At 51.9% G+C, this 18,043-nt stretch overlaps 5 protein-coding genes across 5 annotated transcripts; 2 read left to right on the top strand and 3 right to left on the bottom strand.

Moving 5' to 3' along the window:
• Nucleotides 1–574: 574 nt before the first annotated feature.
• CKM354_000202900 (uncharacterized protein) lies at nucleotides 575–2,337 on the top strand (the record flags this gene model as incomplete). Its single annotated transcript, XM_044797169.1, has 3 exons — nucleotides 575–1,138; nucleotides 1,188–1,549; nucleotides 1,611–2,337. The coding sequence occupies 3 exons, from the start codon at nucleotides 575–577 to the stop codon at nucleotides 2,335–2,337; spliced, it is 1,653 nt and encodes a 550-aa protein (XP_044653104.1).
• A 3,619-nt stretch (nucleotides 2,338–5,956) lies between these two features.
• On the bottom strand, nucleotides 5,957–9,745 carry CKM354_000202800 (uncharacterized protein; the record flags this gene model as incomplete). The annotated part of the gene is made up of 1 exon (XM_044797168.1): nucleotides 5,957–9,745. One exon carries the CDS (start codon nucleotides 9,743–9,745, stop codon nucleotides 5,957–5,959), a length of 3,789 nt encoding a protein of 1,262 aa, XP_044653103.1.
• Nucleotides 9,746–10,935: 1,190 nt separating this feature from the next.
• CKM354_000202700 (mitochondrial 54S ribosomal protein YmL36) lies at nucleotides 10,936–11,540 on the bottom strand (the record flags this gene model as incomplete). Its single annotated transcript, XM_044797167.1, has 2 exons — nucleotides 10,936–11,094; nucleotides 11,193–11,540. 2 exons carry the CDS (start codon nucleotides 11,538–11,540, stop codon nucleotides 10,936–10,938), a joined length of 507 nt encoding a protein of 168 aa, XP_044653102.1.
• A 195-nt stretch (nucleotides 11,541–11,735) lies between these two features.
• CKM354_000202600 (uncharacterized protein) lies at nucleotides 11,736–15,650 on the top strand (the record flags this gene model as incomplete). Its single annotated transcript, XM_044797166.1, has 1 exon — nucleotides 11,736–15,650. One exon carries the CDS (start codon nucleotides 11,736–11,738, stop codon nucleotides 15,648–15,650), a length of 3,915 nt encoding a protein of 1,304 aa, XP_044653101.1.
• Nucleotides 15,651–16,563: 913 nt separating this feature from the next.
• CKM354_000202500 (uncharacterized protein) lies at nucleotides 16,564–17,972 on the bottom strand (the record flags this gene model as incomplete). Its single annotated transcript, XM_044797165.1, has 5 exons — nucleotides 16,564–17,246; nucleotides 17,303–17,520; nucleotides 17,571–17,664; nucleotides 17,719–17,758; nucleotides 17,814–17,972. The coding sequence occupies 5 exons, from the start codon at nucleotides 17,970–17,972 to the stop codon at nucleotides 16,564–16,566; spliced, it is 1,194 nt and encodes a 397-aa protein (XP_044653100.1).
• Nucleotides 17,973–18,043: the final 71 nt, after the last annotated feature.

The following is an 18,043-nucleotide window of genomic DNA, read 5'->3' as shown; positions in this document are numbered from 1 at the left end:
CGGAAGTCGTCAGGCACCGCCTACTGCTAACAACCAGGTCACTTGGCGGGCGCTTGCTGTAGCTGCATGATCACGTCGGCTTGCCGAGATTTGCTACATGCAGGTCCGACTCAACTCTACAGAACAGATACGCCTCACGACCAAAATACACACGTACAAACTCTGCCGGCAACTTTATTCTGGTACGCCTTGCTCACCTGAGGAGATACCCACAACGGCGACGGACCCTACAACCCACAACGTGCTTTCGAGGGTCATGGCTAAAACGGAGGCCTGTCCGACACTGACTCAGTTTCTGCACTTCCCCATGTCGATCACTGTGCTTCGACTCACGCACCAAAGCAGAATCGCCGACTCGAACTGTACCGGATCTGCGATGATGTCCAAACCAGACCATCACTGCTGCAAAAGCAGTGCCCAAATGCGCAACCGCCCGCTGAGATGACCCGGGAGGATCATGAAGCACTACGGCTCATATACAGCCACCCGTTCCCTCTAGCACTGCGTCCTGTCGGAGATTTTGTTTCCCACGTTTCTTCTATTGCTCGATGGTACGCTTGTGGAAGACGCCAACATGCGGACTATCTTCGCCTTGCTCGCCTGCCTGGTCTACCCAAGTCTGTCCTCCTCAGTCGCTTCCAGCGAACATACGCTGAAACCTCGCCACGAGGTCAATTTAACTGCCGCCGCTGCGCTTCCGCAATGCGCTTTGGAATGCGGCAGTAGAATCTCCATGGCATTCAATTGTCCGATCACAGAGCCTTGCTTCTGTGAGACAAGCGGACCGAAAATTGATGCCACGGTAGCATGCCTCAAGGAGTCCTGCGATATTCGAGGTTCTTTAGCCTCGCAAAGATTCCAAGCAGAGACATGTGGGTTCCCGTACCGCGACAAGTCGTGGAGGATCGCGCTGGTCTCTTACATCCTCTACGGCATCGCAATGGTCTTCGTGATTGCGAGATTCATCTCACGTTTTCCGAGACTTTTAGGAGCTGGTTTGGGTGCCGATGACTGGACTGTTGGGCTTTGTGTGGCACCCATGACAGGCATGACTGTTGTGGCCTACTACGAATACTATTACGGTTCTGGTCGCGATGTATGGACTGTCCCCGTCGACAATCTGGAACCATTTGCCCTGGTGAGTCTATTACGCCTTTTCCTGTCGAAGCGAATCTGACCTTGAATAGTGGTTCTTCGTCGGCCAACCATTATACGTAATGGTCACCTACCTCTCGAAGCTATCACTGGTCTTCTTGTATCTTCGGATCTGGCGCGAAGAATCAATGAGCTCGTTCCGAATCACTTGCTGGATTGTGGCAACTAGCCTCATTATGTGTACCATTGGGTGTGTCCTCGCATGCATCTTTCCATGCCAGCCGATCAGCTATGCATGGCGACAGGTCTTACCAGGAGTTACTGGAAAGTGCTCGAATCGCACAGCTGCCGCATTCGCTTTCTCAGGTATCAACATTGCGTACGATGTGATAGTCCTGCTCATCCCCATTCCACGCTTCATTGGGCTCAGCATCCCATTGCACAAGAAGATCGGGTAAGTCCTACCTCTATCCCTCAGTATAGCCTTTCGTAATTACTGACAAATTTCGCTTCAGCGTCTGCTCCTGCTTCCTTGTTGGATTTGCTGTAACAGCCTGCTCCATCATCCGTCTGACGCACTTATTCGCTCTCACTGATTCCCGAAACCCAACCTGGGATTTCGCCGAGCCTGGCTTCTGGTCGCTTATCGAAGTTTACACCTGTATGATCTGCTGCTGCACCCCCGCCATGGCCGGCTTCCTCCACCGCCTCTACAAATACGGCTTCGAAGGACGCTGGGAAAGTTTCAAGAGCTCCATGCTCTCCTCTCGTCGCTCCGACTCACAACTGATGTGGCATCCCGAAACCAGCGGCAACGATCCTCAACGCAATTGTCAAGGAGACGACGTCCTCGTTGACGAACGCGGACACGTCGTGCTCGATGAGAACGGACGCGTCATCCGCCGAAGTCGCATCGGCCGTCCAACACACCAATATTCTTCTAGCGGACGCATTCCAGATGACATGCTTCATGTCGAGAAAGCTTTGCCAAAAAGCAGTCCTGAGAAAGCTCGATTCGCGAGTCTTGATGGGACGAGCTCAATGGACGAATATGAGAAGATCGATGACCGAGAACGACCTTTGGAGGGAATTGCGAGAATCCCGAGTGATGCGAATATGATGGAGACGGTTTTGCAGCATCCTGGTGCAGGGCAGCCGATTGTGAGAATGAGTAGTGAGGAAGAGGAACAGGTTTTGTTTGAGGCTAGGCGGAGTCAGATGCCGCAGGGGAGGGGACAATGAATGTGTTGATTATGAGGATTTCGTTTTGTATGAATGGATTGGATGGGGTGTATGATGCGTGATACCAAATGCTGCGATATGTATGGGACGTATGAAACTTCAACGACTTGAAACTGAAATATGAGAATGCCTTGCGGATGATTGATGCTTTGAGTTGGGCTTGTGAAGACGCAGTGTTGCCGCAGGGCCGCTAGATGTGAGTAGTCATATATGCTACCACGAACAGGCTACGCAATGATCGCCTCGAGCAATTTGGTCTATGTAATAAGTCGTTCGCGAATGACGGATGCTTGCAACACTATGCTTGGGCAAAGAGAGGATGCAGATGTCTTGACTGCCATCTTTCCATCTCCGTGCACTCGAGCCACCACAGGAGTTCGAGGCGATCATTTCGTCCTCATGGCAACCTTATTTTTGTTGATGTGAATGATTTCTATCTTTCGTGCGTTGTATACTGTGAGGGATCTCTAGAATTAGGAAGCAGTCTGTCGAACTATCACTTGACATGTGTCTATTGCTGATACTTCATGATCAGATATCCGTGCCGTAAACCACCTTCACTTGCGGGTTTGATAACATTCTGCACGCTTTGTCGATGTTTTTTTCTTGGGATCTTTGTTGTGCAATCGACTGCCGCTCTGAAGATGATGTCCGCTAGAGTCTCAATTCCATTCGAGACTTCTTGTTTGTTTACGGCTTTTGTTCATCTCGCAAACTGCTTCACAACGAACGGGTTAGCTCTGGTGCGATTAGCTTCATGTACCGCCAGTCAAAGTCACTATCCAACCATCGTCTAGGCACATTGGTCTATGCAATAAGTCGCCAGCTAGGCTGTCGTTTGCTTCCATGATCGAGCGGGAAGGCTGGCACAGGCTCCGATGGCCTGGATTTGTCTCTTGTACGGTCCAATCTCTGTGGCTCGGCGATTGTTTTGCGCCTTTCAGTCTTCTTCTTGCCGCCATTCACTCGCATCGTTTTTGCAAGATTCTCAAACTGGCATCAGTCCCCTTAGCATACATATACAATTAACCCACGGCATCAAATGAATGATCGCCCAGGCACATTGGTCTGTGTAATAAGTCGTCAGCTAGGCTGTCGCTTGCAGCGATGGCTCACCATATCACGGGGTAGAGGCCACAGTAAGCCTCTGCGTTGAAGTTTGTTATTTCCATTGTGGCTGGGCGATTGTTTTGCCCCTTTCACTCTTTCTTTTTCGGCACTCATCGCATCATGTTTTGCAAAGTGCACAAGCTGACTTTAGTCCTGTCAGGATATATATACAGGCTCACCCACACCCTCAAACGAACGATCGCCCAGGCACATTGGTCTGTGCAATAAGTCGCCAGCTCTGCTGTCGCTTGCATCAATTCCTCACAATCTCAAGAGGCAGAAGGCACAGTCAACCTACTCCATGAGTTCATGGTTCCCGGCATTGTGGCTGCGCAGTTGTTTTGTCCCTTTCGCTCTTCTTTTGTTATGATTCTTCGCGTCCTAGCTCCAAGCTGAGAGAGCCATATGCTTTCTCTCGCCAGTATAGATATACAACTACAGCGCACCATCAATTCAACGATCGTCTAGGCACATTGATTAATGCAATAAGTCGGCAGCTTTGCTGTCGCTCGCATATCTTTCGATCCATCGCAACGTCCAAAGCCAACGACAGGCTTAGGAGCGCCGCTGTGTCCATTTACCACTATGGCTGGACCATTGTTTTGCCGTGTTCGTTCTTCCTTTTGCTCTTGTTTTTCCTGTTATTCCCACGAACCCAACTGAATTTGTTTCAGCGGCCTTGTGCCAGCCAATATGACTTACAATTCCTCGTTTCTGTCCAAATGATCTTCCAGGCACTTTGGTCTATGCAATGAGTTGTCGCCAAATGGTCGATGCTTGCAGAAAAGTCCATTAGGTTCTTGCACAAGGCCGAGTATTTCGTCTGTCGTCTCAAGATCCTGAGGACTTGTCAACGTGTCTGAGTTGATTGTTTTGCTTCCCATTTTCTCACTTTTCGCGGATATTGGTATATGCGAAAGCGACAGACCGGATGTGTTTTGTAACATTCCTGACCCCTACAGTACTATATTTTCAACCGTCACCAAGCTTCTTCCAACGATCGTCTCAGGCACATTGGTCTATGAAATAAGTCGTTTGCCTGCGGCAGACGCTTGCATCCTTCTATGGCACAGAGCTCCTCCGGAAGAGAATACTTGCTTCTCGTCGGGATCTTGACCACGGAATCGGGGTGTTTAGGGGGATTGTTTTTGTCCCCGATTTCCGGTGCAGCTTGTACAACGTTGAAGGTCCAGGCCTATAAGCTCAAGTATTTTCGAGTGAGTGCCTGCTTGTTAAGCGATAGCACTACTGCTCAAGCACGATGTCTACCGTCCATGGATGGTCACTTTGCTTGACAGTCTATAAGCCTTGCCCGGACTTTTTACTCTCCTTTGTTCAGCTACCTTTTGCTCTTCTTCGAAGCCCGAATCGGAAGCACCATCTTCCCTCGCCTTGTCTTTGAACATACACATACAACAAACCAAAGCAGCCCTACAACGAGCGCCCTGGCCTCTTTGGCTCAAGCAATAAGTCGCCAGCATCGGATCCGGTGGCTAGCGCTTGCAGAGACATCGCCGATAGGACTCTAAGGTCTGCAATATAAATGCCGATGTTGAGGCCAGCATGTTTCCGTTGGTGGCTATTGAGTCTGGGAAGTTTGTTTTGCTCCTTAGCGTAGTCCTTTTGCCCTTCAAGATCATTCTTCTTTGTTTGTCTTTCTGATACCCAAAACCACTGCCAATCGTGCCAGCCCTTATGTACGTACGCTCGCACATCCCTTTAACGATCGTCCCAGCCTCCTTAGCTCAAGCAATAAGTCGCGAGCCTCGAATCCTTGAATCGAGTGATCAGCGCTTGCAAAAACCATATCGCAGCACTTGCCTCTACGGTACGACTTCAGTTGTCGTCGTCCTCTGGTAGGACGCAGCTTTTCGAACTAACGAATCTGGAACGATTGGTTTTTGCCCTTGTTCACCCCTATTTCCTGTTCTCTCTAACGATCGTCTCAGCTCCCTTAGCTCAAGCAACAAGTCGTCAGCCTCGAATCACCAAACCGAGGAGTCAGCGCTTGCAAACTCGACAACAGACCTGGGCTTCTGACCACGCATTTTCTTGCATTGTAGAGATTTATTCCGAGGCCTCAAGCTGACAATGCTGAGACGATTGTCTTGCTTTTGTCACTCCTGATGTCGTTCCACCAGACGATCGTTCCTCATGATTTCGGCAACGAAATGGATTTGTGTCTTGCGAGCTGTGTTACCGTTGTGATACATTGAACCAACGAACAAATAAAGTAGAATGGAGCGGAAAGGAAAGAGGGGAAGGGATGTGCCACACTCATATCCATTTGTTTGATTATACAACAGTGCAGGAAGTGAAGGTAGCAGGCAGCCGTCAGTAAATAATAATACAACTTCATCCCATCTTTCGCTCCAACACCCAAAGCAAACAGAGTACCCAACGCCGGATGTCATCCCACCCTTCATGATTCATCAGAGCAACGAACGCGCAATAATGATAATTCACTTGTGTTTTCTTTCCTTCCATCAACCACTTCTCCTTTCCCCGTCTAGCCCTCCCGTCCCACCATCTCCTCCTCAAACTCTTCCGCAACCCCCTCATCGGCGACACTCGCGCTCCTCTCCATCTCGCCCTCCAAACGACTTCCATTGTTCGCTCTTTCTCTCTCCAACATTGCCTTCAACTCCTCGTTCTCCAGTCTTCCCTCTTCCAGTCTCTTCCTTGCCCCTTGGCGATCCAACAGTCTCGCCTCACGCTCAGCCTTCAATCTCCTTTCCAGTTCCTTCAACCGATGAACCCATCTAGTCTCATTCGGTGCGGGAGCGGCTGGCGGCGGAACGATGATTTGCTGACGGGTAGGGGAAGGTTGTTGATTCTCCTCGCTGTGTCGTGCCATGTACGACAACTGTTCAACAGCGGACGTCGAGTTGTGGCGGAGGAGATGAGAAAGTGCTTGACGAGCAGGACTTTTACCGACACCGCTGATACTACCAGCGCTGGAGGCGGTACGGGAGTGGAGCGGCTCACCGGAGAGGGCTTGATTGTGTGCGTTAAGCATTTGCTGCGCCATGGCGCTTGGGTGTTGGCGGTGGAATTTCAGCTCCGTCTTAAGGAGCTTGAGCTCCGATTTGAGCCTGCTGATTTCCTCACTGCTCTTTGCGGAGTAAGACTTGCCTCGTTGCGGCATCTCTGGACGGGACGCGGCTTCTTGCGCTGCAATACGCTGCTGTTCCTCAAACTGTTGCTGAGCCTCAATCACAGCTCTTTCGAGGTGGTCCATACGGCGGGCTCGCAGCTCCAAGTTGTGCTCGAGAGTCTGGTAGTCTTTCCACAGATCTTTCTCGATTGTCCTGATGCGCTGTTTGAAGCCACCGATGACTGCCTCGATGGTCTTGACGGCACTAATGACGTTCTTGTTGAACGCTGGTAGATTCTTGTGAATCGACTCAACAGATGGCACCTCGCCATTAACAAGACTGTGACGCTGAGCAAAGTCCGCGCCGCACAATGTGGACAGTCTGTTCCACAAAGCCAGGAGAAGGTTGTTCCGTTCGTGCATCTGCTCGCGATACTTCTGTTCGAGCGCGGACATCTTGCGCTTGTCTTGGTTGTAGAGCGTCTCAAGCTCCAGCATCTTCGATTCTTGCTGCGCGATGGTACGCATGTGCGTTGCCTGTCCGCGGGAAGACTTCTCGAACGACTCCAAGTCATGCTTGCGCTGGTTGCGTTCCTTCTCCAGCAGGTCTGACAGCCTTCTAGACTCTAGACTGGTGCTCTCAAGCAGACCATCCCGATGACGAAGAAGTCTGTCCTTGTCCGAGAGATCCATCTTCGCCTTGTCGAGCGTGTTGATTGTCGTCTCAAGCTCACGTTGCAGCTTTTCGATGTCACCCAGCAAGCTCTGACGTGTGCCTTCCGGATCTCCAAGAAGGCTCCTCAGGCTCTGCTCCAGCTGCTCGAGCTTCGACTTTTCGCTACTGAACTCGACTTCTTTCGCTGAGAGCGCTCTCCTAAGCCTGCGGATCTCGTCCTTGGCCCTTGTGTTCTCAGCATTGAGATCATCGAGCACCTTCTGAACTTCTTCCTTAGATTTGTTCTCGAGGGTGTCGCGTTGTCGGCGTTCCTCCTCCATGCTTTCAGTCAGTTCGCGCAGCTTCTCCTGCTCGTCCTGAATCGTAGCATGCGCCGCATTGAGCGAGCCTTCTAACTCGCCAATCTTGATTTTGTCACCTTCTTGCTCTTCCCTGAGGAACGTGATTTCCGAGTGCAGACTTTCCTCGGTAATCTCGAGCTTACGATTCTTCTGATCGAGCTCATTGCACTTTTGCTCCCATTTCGTTATTTCTTCTTCCGCTTCCGCGATCTGTTGCTCGAGGGTCTCAATCGTCCGCATGTTATGCGTCTTGACATCGTCCAAGTCGATGACTCGCGCAGTGATATCGCGTAGTTCGGCTTGTAAGCCCTGGTACCCCTCCGTCGTGGTCTGTAGCTTCGACTGTGTCTTCTCGAGCTTATTATATGTGTCTTCCAGGTTCTTCTCCAACTTCTCTCGCTCCTGGTCAAGCGCATTGATCTCTTCGAGAGCTTCCTCCTTAAGATTCGCGAGCTCTTGCTCTTTGTCTTCACCGAAGGCAAGTAACTCATCTCGCTCCTGCTGTAGATTTTTGATATCTTGCTGCTGTTCTTCGAGCTCCGTTTCCATCTGCTGGTAGTCGCTCTCCAATACTTGGATGTAGTTCAGATACTGGTTGTATTTGCGGTCGAGCTCTTGATATTTGAGTCTCTGTTCCGCGTTGGCGTCCCGAAGTTCGCCTTCCTTCTTGTGCCATTCGTCTCGTTCAGCTTCAGTCACCGCTGTGTGATCACTCTGCCGGGACTGCGCTCTTTGGTGGGCGCGAGAAATGGATCGCTCGAATATGCTTTCGCCTGCGACTGATCTCCCATCGCCCTTCCGTTGCAGAAGCTTCAGGCTTTCGATTTCCTCCTGCAATCGCTCACGTTCGCGATTACGAGAGGTCAACATGCTTGTCTGTGCTCCAAGGCTGCGGCGTAGTTCGTCATTCTCATGCTTGAGTTGCTCAATGAGATCGTTCTGTCCGCTTTCAACACCATTCACCATGTCTTCTTCGGCAGCTGACTCTGCCTCGTCAGCTGGTGGGGCACGACTGCGGCGCCGAGGAGTCTTGAGGTTGCGATCCACCATACGACTCGCCGAAGGAGAGGCTTTCTCCATTTGTAGCTTCGTGAGCTCGGCCCTCAGAGCACTGAGCTCATCCTCAGCTTGCTCTCGGCGACCAGTCTCCGCATTGAGTAGGTCCTGCCACATGTCTTCCATTTCTTTCATTCCATTCGCATCTTGACCACGTTTGCCGGCCATCCCGCGCATGTGCTCTGCCATCTTGCGCTTCTCAAGCTCTTTGTCCATGATCTCCTCTCGCAGCGTGGTGACTTGCTCTTCCAGGCGATCATTCTGCTGGTGCAGATACAAAATCTCCTCGTGCATTTGCGCCTGCAGAGTCGGATTGTCATCCTCATCATCTCGCACCGCGCTCTTGCGCTGTGATTGTGCTTCTGCCAGAGCTTCTTCCTGCTGTTTCATGCGCATTTCCATGTCACGCATCTTCTTGCGCATGCTCACATTCTCCTTGCGCTCACTAGCAAGATCGGTCTGCAGCTGTACATTGGTCTCGACGAGTTCTCGTATGCCATCCTCGCTGCGATTTTGAAGCGCCTGGTCCAAGAAGTGGATTTTGAGTTTCAGATCAAAATTCTCTTTGGTGAGAGCATCGATCTTAGCGTTTTGCTCCTTCAGCGTCAGCGTTCTACGCGGTCGCGCATTCAGACGGGCTTCGCCATAGCCTCCAGAAGATGCAGGTCGTCGATCGGGGGATAAGTCGCGTGTTTTGAGGCGAAAGTCGCGTGCTACGGTCTCGGGAACCTGGATTGATTTGACTCTGCGGATGACGGCTGTGTCCAGAGCATTGTCAAGATCTTCTTCATACTCGCGGTACCGTTTCTGCTCCGGCGATAGGGCGCGAGGGGTGCGAGGATCGTTGGCTGCGGCCAATTCTTCGGGCAGCATAGTGTTGTTGGTGGATGCAGTGTGCACCGTCGACATGGACGGCATGCGGTCCATCAGCGACAGGCGCGAGAGGGAGCTGCGATCCAGGTCCGAGGGGGTGTTACTGCCCCCATTGATGTGGATTTGCGCATTCGGGGCCGCATTGTGGGCGGCGGCGCGTTGGGCTAGCGGGGAGTCGAGGAAGGTCGACTCGAGGGCGGGCGGGGAGAGGAGTTGGCTGCTTTCGAGCGACGGCGAGGCGTCTTCGGCGGCCATGATGAAGTGGAATCCGATGTTTCCCAGCGCATCGCCGGCGGGCAATTGCAGTTGCGCAGCGGACGGTGGCAGCGGGCGACTCTGCGTGGTCTTCTACACCAGCGAGAGAGCGCGCTGTCCAAACGACGTCGCGTGCACCTGCAGGAGCTCGTTAGCGCCATGCACCTGCACCCGTTGGCCTGCCTTACCATCGTGTCTGCCGTAACTCTAATTTGGGGTTGTTCTGTCGATCTTGCGTGCAATAGCAGTGTGTCGTCTTCGTCTTGTTCGATATTGCGTACACTGTTGTAGTGCGGTGTGCGAGACGAAGCCATCAGGACACGGACGCGACAAGCTTGACGAAGGCCCCATGTCATCCTGCGTAAAGTCGCGGAATTGTTGGCAGCACCACTTCCGACTTCACCTCCCTGCACCCGCATGTCGCATTGGGCTACGAGAATAAGGGGAGGCGAAGCTACATCCTGTATGCACAACTAAATGCAGAAGTCCAGCTCCTAAAGAGCAGGCTAGTTAGTCACTGTCTGCTACAGACCGGTCGCTCCCGCTTGAGGAACCATGGGGAGGCGTGCATGAACAGGAAACGGTATGCACGACCGCGTTTACCTTCCATACCATTCTTTCGTCAGACATGCATATCTACACGCAACACAGGATAGCAGTCGGTAATTCCAGTACTTCAAGCATGTTCAAATATAGAAGCTTTTGTGATTAACTCAAAACATGCTGGCAATGGACCGCATGGGTCGAAGTCGGGGCCTTGATCGAACAACGAATGAACACTGGTCGCCTTCATTTTTGCAATTACCGGCCGATGGATACTCCGTACTTGGAGGGCGATCATGTCTTTCGTCCCTTCAAGAGCTTCATCCTCGCCGTGTCTTGAACGGGGGCAAGCTCCACGCTATCGCAACCCATCTCGAGACTCAAAGTTTGTCCTCATGCAATACACACGGCAGTGACTGCAAGTGCTCCGCAGAACAACCGTCACGTTCCATAACGTACAACACATGTACACTGCCCTTTCTCATCGACGTGCGCGCTGCTTTGTCGCGATGCGACCTTTTAGGCCGACACCTTGGGCTCATTTGCCTCGACCTGTCTTCCTCGTCGTGCAGAATCTTCAGAGCGTCGCGCGCGTAACCGTGGTTTCAGTCCCACCATATTGGATATCACACGTCAATTCTCATCAATCACTTCTGTCCTCCTTTCCCTTTCCCACTCTTCTTCGCTTCCTCTCGAGTCCCCGCTGCCTTGCCCTCTTTCTCCCCATGCTGTCCAAACCCGCTGATTAGATCCAGCAAACTGTCGTCCGACTCCTGCTGGCTCAATTTCTGCTCGCCCTCTTGGACCTAAAGCCGGAACAAATTAGCATTGAATCTCCGACCACAACGTGCATCTTCCCGATCCTGAGTCATTAAACTGAAGCAGAATTTGCCTATAGACTCACCTCATCTCCGCCATCACTCATACTTTCCGCATCATATCCTCGCCCAAACCTCTGTCGAAACTTCCTTAACCGTCCAGCCTCATCCTCTTCCACATTCAACAATTTTTGACTTGAAGGATTCCACATGGCATTGTTTTTCGTATCTTTTGCGCTTCGGTATATGGGCGCAGGGCTCGTCGTGCGGTGCAGGAATGTCGATCCGTCGGATAGTGTGACGAGTTGTGTGAAGGTGTAAGGTCGTTTAGGTCGTCGGAGGAGAGTCGCGTGTCGGACTTGTTGGTGATTAAGGCTACGGGAAGAAGATTCGCAGGCGGAGCAGAGAGGTCGAGTCGCGCGTGAGGAGAGCATGACGGGTGGTATTAGCGTGAAATTGTTATCACAAGAGATGGAAAGACAGCATTGGGAGATGGTTGCATGCGGTGATGGATGCGGAGAGCGGGAGTGCCAAGACTTCGAGGTCGAGAGCATGGGGGATCATTGACTCCATCTGGAGCTCGGTTCGATGTTTCTTTCCTCTCTCCCCTGTACACCTCCCACCGATCGATGACACGGATGAGCGTGGCTTCGCGCCGCTTCTATCGAGCCTTCTACGAATGGACACTACTCACTTCGCCCGCCGAAGTGGGTGCCGAACGAAGTTGCAGCCATGGCTTCCACTCGACCGCCGCGAAACACAAAACGTTCCCCAAAAGAATGAGGCGCCATGCACAGCGAGAACATGGCAGAGAGGTTCTGCGCGCGCCCCAAGATGAAAGACTGTGGACACGATGTTTCGACTCGCCACAAGAGCGAACAGCCATTGGAATACCGGATGCAGAGGAAAAGCTCCAGTTCGCATACGAGGCAGCGATTGGACGACCCCCACCAAAAATGCGCGAACTTCAAAAGTACATCGAACGATGGAAGAATGCTCTGGTACATCAGGCCACGGACAAACCATTCAATACGCTGCAACCTTGGGAAGAAGTCGTGAGATATCGCTCGGAAATGGGGATAATGCTCGAGGTGCCAGTGCTGGACCGGGACCTTGAGCGGCTCCAAGGAGAATATAGATCTGGGTTGGAAACACTTGTGCTGGCATTCGAATCGAGGATAGAAGTGCAACAGCTATCAGCGCCTGTGAAAGTTCGAGGTCGGGAGGATGCGAAGATTGTTTCTGTGCTCGTCTCAGGCACGTACATGGCAGTTGCTCGAACATACCATGAATTTCTGGCATATACTTCGGATCTCACAGCACGACTGGACAAGTCTGCCCGGTCGGATGCGAAGGAACCTGACCTTGAAGACGCGGAATTGAGCTCACGTCTGGATGCTCGAGCGGACCAGCCTGCCACACTGGCGCCAATGAAACGTGATGTGGACGGTAGTGTTGTGCCAACAGCTGAGCAGAAGTCTTCTGCGTCGGACATGGGAGTCTACCCGCAAGCAACAAGACCGTCTAGCGACCTAGTACCCCGAGGGTATCTTGTGAGACAGGTAGAAGGCTCCCATCTGCAGATTGAAATGAGCGTTTCGGAGAGCGACTGGACGACATTTCATGCCCAAAATAACGTTGAGCGGTTTGCTTCGGAGCAGAATGTCAGCATAACCGTCGGCGAGCCAGAGCAGAGGCCAGTTCACTCGTTGTCTAGTGACAAAGCTATGGCACGGTCCCTATTCATCTCGGGTGACAAGCGAGCGGTCATGCGCACGAGGCTTGAATTTTTCAGTTGCATGTCACGCAAAGGGCAGAATGGACCGGAGTTTGTGGCACGAACATCTAGGCTTGACGAAGCGAAGGCTCAGCCGCAAACGTCTGAACGGGCTCCCAGGGTCTACTCGCAATTGGTAAGACCTTCGAGCTCTTTAGTAGTCCGCGGTTATGTGGTCCGACAGCTGGAGGGCACGTACATGCAAATCGAAATGTGTGTGCCGGAGGGCGACTATTTGAAGTTCACCACTCTGTCCAGTGTTGAAGACTTTGCCGAAAAGCGCAACGTCAGCATCACTGTTGGAGAGTCCGAACCAAGGCCCATTCATGAATCCTCCTCCGATACAACAATGGCGCGATCTTTGACCATCTCGGGACCGAAGACTGCGGTCATGAATACAAGGCATATTTTCCTCGACCAAGTTGCGTGGAAGAGGCCAGATGTCCCTGACAGCAAGCAAGATGAGGATGTTAGCACAACAAGTTACCGACCAAACCATGCCGGCGACTCGGCAGAAAACTTCCAATACTATCGCACGAAACTTGTCGGACCATTTTCCAAGAAGCTCAAAAAACATCTATTGATCGAAAAGATCGCGAGGAACAGGGACCGCGTGAGCGTGCAGTCTGGACCCGGTAGTGAGCTCGTGCTCATCGGCAGGCGGGCGCGCATCGAAGAAGTACTGCAGCGTCTTGCGCAAAGGGCAACGGAAATTTGTGAGACGCACAACTTTGGAACACACGAACTCCAGTCAACCTCGAGTGCCATCAAAGAGGTCGTAGGCAGACGGCCCCAAGACTGCAGTCTCGAGGTGTTTGTGCATGGGCCTAATGCAAAGGATCTTTGGCCAAAGATCATGGAGGGCTACGTCGAAGGATGTAGGATTTACGGCAACACAGCTGTTCTCGTTCAGAAAACAGAGCGGACAATACTCTTCACTGGGGCTCATGATGGTACGTCCTTGGCAAGGGAAAGGTTCGAACAGAGGGTCAAAGACTTGTGCAACCATCACGGCTACGAAATACATGAAGTAACCTCGGAAGAGGGGCCAGCACGTCCAGATTTAAAAGCCGAGAGTTTGATGGACAGATTTCGGAGTACCTTGCGAACATTGACCCATCCCGTTGTACTCATAACCTCGGGCCGCTTCGATGAAGCCACAAAAGGTTCCAAACACGAGCGGATTCTAGGAGCACGTGGAGTGACCGTCTCCTCATTCAACACGGTCACATTGAATCCACACCCCGTTGTGAGCTTCAATCTCAAGCTGCCTTCTCGCACTTGGGACGCCATACACGAGACCCAGCAGTTCGTTGTACATGTATTGGCGTCAAATTCAAGAGGTGCGGCGATCGCTGAAACATTCACTCGCCCTTACGAGCAGCCTCATGCGGGATTCCTTACGTTAAAGGAGATGGGTGTTCAGATTGGAGACGTGGCTGCGGGCAGTCGTCCCGGAAAGCTCCTCGACTTGGTGGGCGGCGGCATCGAGACCTGGCTCAGGTTCGATTTGTTACCGGACAAGTGCATTGAAATTGAAGATCACATCATCGTGGTCGGCAAGCTTCTAAACATGTCGATGCATGAACGTGATGAGAACCGACTGGCGCTAAGCTATGCGATGAGAGGCTTCCGCAGCGGAGAAGGCAAGATCGAGCCCGATTACTCGCCCTCAGGTAAGCGGCGGTCTGATCACGCAGCCAGCGATCATCAAGCATCACCAAACCAGGTCATGCCTGCCGAAATCGAACGAGATCCTCTCAAGCTGGGCGAGGAAATTGATTCCGATGGAGCTGTTTCCCCTGATGGGGCTTCACAGAGCCAAAAGCGCAGGCAAGAAAGCAAGACAGACGAGCAATTTGCTGGCGATTCTGTCTACGAGGCACTTGCTAGAACAAGAGAAACGATCAGACACGAAGAAGCAGCAGATGCAGGCGAGGAACACAATGATGACAACATGGAGAATGATCACACTCCTTCGCATCCCCAGTCTGAGACAAGAAATGAAGGAAACTCAGACTCGACAGTGACATCGGCCTCGACTCTCCACCCCACACCCGCTGTCCCTCACACTCAAATTAAACGCCCCTTCTCAACTTTCGCCCGCCGGCCTATGGACATCCTGCGCATACCACAACAAACCCGCCGTTTCGCTTCCACCTTCACATTCTCTGACGCAAACGATCTCTCCGCAATCCTCGACCCCTCTACCGCCCAATCAACCGTATCCGACTATCTCTCGACCCGCGACGAAAAGTACAAACCCGACGGCAAATTCGATCTCTACGTGTACCAAAGCCGCGTCATGCACCTGATTAAAAATCAAAAGGATATCATCCGTCTCCGCGAGCTCCTCGACCGTGGCTACAAGGTTCTCGATAACGGAAAAGAAATACCCCTCACCGAGTCCGAAATTTCATCCATGAATGAAAAAGTCATATCACTTGAACGCCACGTCGACATCGTCCTCGCTATCAATGCTCATCGCATGCTGAGAGAAATGCTCGACAAAGCTCGGTATGGTGGGATTTTCTGGAGACAAGTGCCGGAATTCGAGAGGATGGTGGAGAAGGGGATGAAAGTTTTGATGGATGTTGCGAAGGAACTGAGACAGGAGTTAGAGGAGGGGAAAGTTAGTGCTGAGGATTTCAAGAAGATTAGTGTCAAGTTGAAGGGAAGGTACGAGGGATTGGAGAGAGAAATTTTGAGGTTGAGGAGTGTAACGGAAGAGGAGGGTGATGAGGTCTTTGGTGATGATGATGACTAATTATGGCAGCTGGTAGGGATAAGAAGGGTATCCTGGCTGTCTGTCTGTATATCCCGTTGTACATTCTGTGTACTATATCATGTCACGAGAGAATGAGATGATGTTCTCGACTCTGCCCGGATTCTCGTAAAGGACAAAAAAAAACTGGCTTCAAGATGCCCTGCTATTGAGGCTCACCCACCAAGCATCGCGGCAAGGCCTACGACCTCGAGGCACCGAGAAAAGGATCGAAGGCGCCTCGTAGTGGCAAGGCGATGAGTGTTCCTTCCATTCGGGTCACGACTGTCCAAGACAGCACCAGGATCTTCATGTCAAAGAACAAGTTCCCTCATTCATCTCACGCTTGGCAGCTCGTGTCTTCTCAATCACGCCGATCTCTCAGTCGACATCGGCTTCAAGTAGAAACGACTGCAACGCAACCAGCGTACAATCCCTCTACAGCAGACTGTCGAGGACGCGTAGAACGCCGCAGCGAGCAGACCCCGAGTTTCGGTCGGCCATCGAAACAGTCGCTGAAACATCGCAATCGGTATTGAAGCGGCAATATACAGAACACGTGCATTTCTCATGAATCGTGAGTCGTGAGGACGACGGTGTTGCGGGCCGCGGATCCACGGGCATTTCGACGGCCGCTCGAGCGGTATAGAGATCGGAGCCAGGAGTCCCAGCATAGCGCCTCTGGGCTAGCATATCGCGGTCTCCCGAAGTTTGGAATGCCGCAGTTCTGCCCGATTGTGAATTTCGGTGTCTCAATCCCATTAGGGCACGCTTTCTGGTTTGAGGCATTGCACCTGCGGTCGTGTCGTGAGGCGACTCAAGATGCTGCCGTTGGTCTCGCAGACGATAGCGGTGGAAGTAGGAATGTTTTCCTGGAATGGATTTCGACCTTCGGAAACGTGCTGCAGAACTGTGTTCAATGTTTCGATCTGGCATTTTCGCTCATGAAGAACTCTCTAAGGCTGTACTGGGCGCTCTTGTGGCTGCTGTGACTGTTGTGGCTCCTACTGGTCATGGTATCCTGCGGGTGCTCGATAATAACTCTCTCGTCGCTGTCTAAAGAGCCTACTTGACCCTTGGACTTCCATCGGGCCATTTCTACGCCATAGGGACTGTCAATGGACTGCCTGTTTTCGGAGCGGTAGACGTCCACGGACCTTGAAACTGTAATCTGGCCATCGAATTTGCTGCCGGGATTTGGTGTATCCTTTTTCGAGAACGGCAGATAGTGGCTACCATCTGGTGTAGCAGCTTTGTCGCGGGACCTGGATCCGTTCGATCGATACCACCTCGAAGTGCTGAACAATGGCTTAATCCCTGGAGCGCAAGCCACGATGGTTCCGATGCAAGTTTCTCGGCTCGTCCAGCCCAGCGCCACTGAGAGCGTTTCTAGGGAAAGTAGCGAGTAATACGCTCGTAATATCGTCGCGATGATGCAGAAAAAGCCTAGTGAGAACAGCAGGACCAGAACCAGCTTTCGTGATAGTTGAACCTTGACCCGGAACAGTATTGGCATGGGAACAGCGATGATTGCCAGATCGCTGACTCCATTCATGATAGCAATGACAATATAATTCATCCTTCGCATGGTGCAAGAGTCTACGAGGGCAAATGGTCAGCATTGGCATGCGCAGAATAGCAAAGTGTGGGCTCACCTCCTGGATATGGTTTGACCTGCCAGCCTTTCCACGGCGGCGTGCAAACAAGAGTGTGGCAAAGTATGGAGGCCACATAGGATACAATTGCGGACGCGCAGACACCTCGCACAACCCACTCTTGTCGATCGATTCCGGTGCCGAGTTTGACGTATACCATGAGAAGTACGCCTTTGAGGGACCAAAGCAGAGTGATATACCAGTACCAGTTGATGACGCTGCTTTGACATGAGTAAGAGCGCAGGATGTCCCTCGAACTACTACTCACGCCAATTTCGATCCAAGAATCATCCTCGGGAGTTTGTCGTCAGGCACCTGCATCGCGGTCGCCTCGTCCAGACCAATGTTGTTGCCAAACAGCGCTGCAGATGGTCATTTAGCGCCAGTCCGGAAGAAGTTGCCACGTCCCCACATACTGACAAGATATATCCCTACAGTACCGAGTGAGTACATGACCTGTAATTCAAGTTTCAGCAAGTTGCCTACCAACAGCAGCAAGAGTATAACATACCATGGCGAGCCCAGCAAAGGCATCACCAAGGTCGAAATTCTTGAGTCCGAACATTCTCCACCGGGAAAAGAAGCGCAAAGCCAAAGCGAGCATGGCAATGGCGTACTCTATCCACAATTCAGTGAATAGAGCACTGTCAGTTGGCTTTGCCATGCCCATCTTGCCGTCACGTCTTCTTTCTTGCCCGGATGTGAAGACGTTGGCTGGAAGAGAGACGACATTGACGCTGA

This window comes from Cercospora kikuchii, assembly GCF_019650295.1.
Source record: "Cercospora kikuchii DNA, contig_00001, whole genome shotgun sequence".
NCBI classification, from domain to species: Eukaryota; Fungi; Ascomycota; class Dothideomycetes; order Mycosphaerellales; family Mycosphaerellaceae; genus Cercospora; species Cercospora kikuchii.
This window is presented reverse-complemented; position numbering and strand designations above follow the sequence as displayed.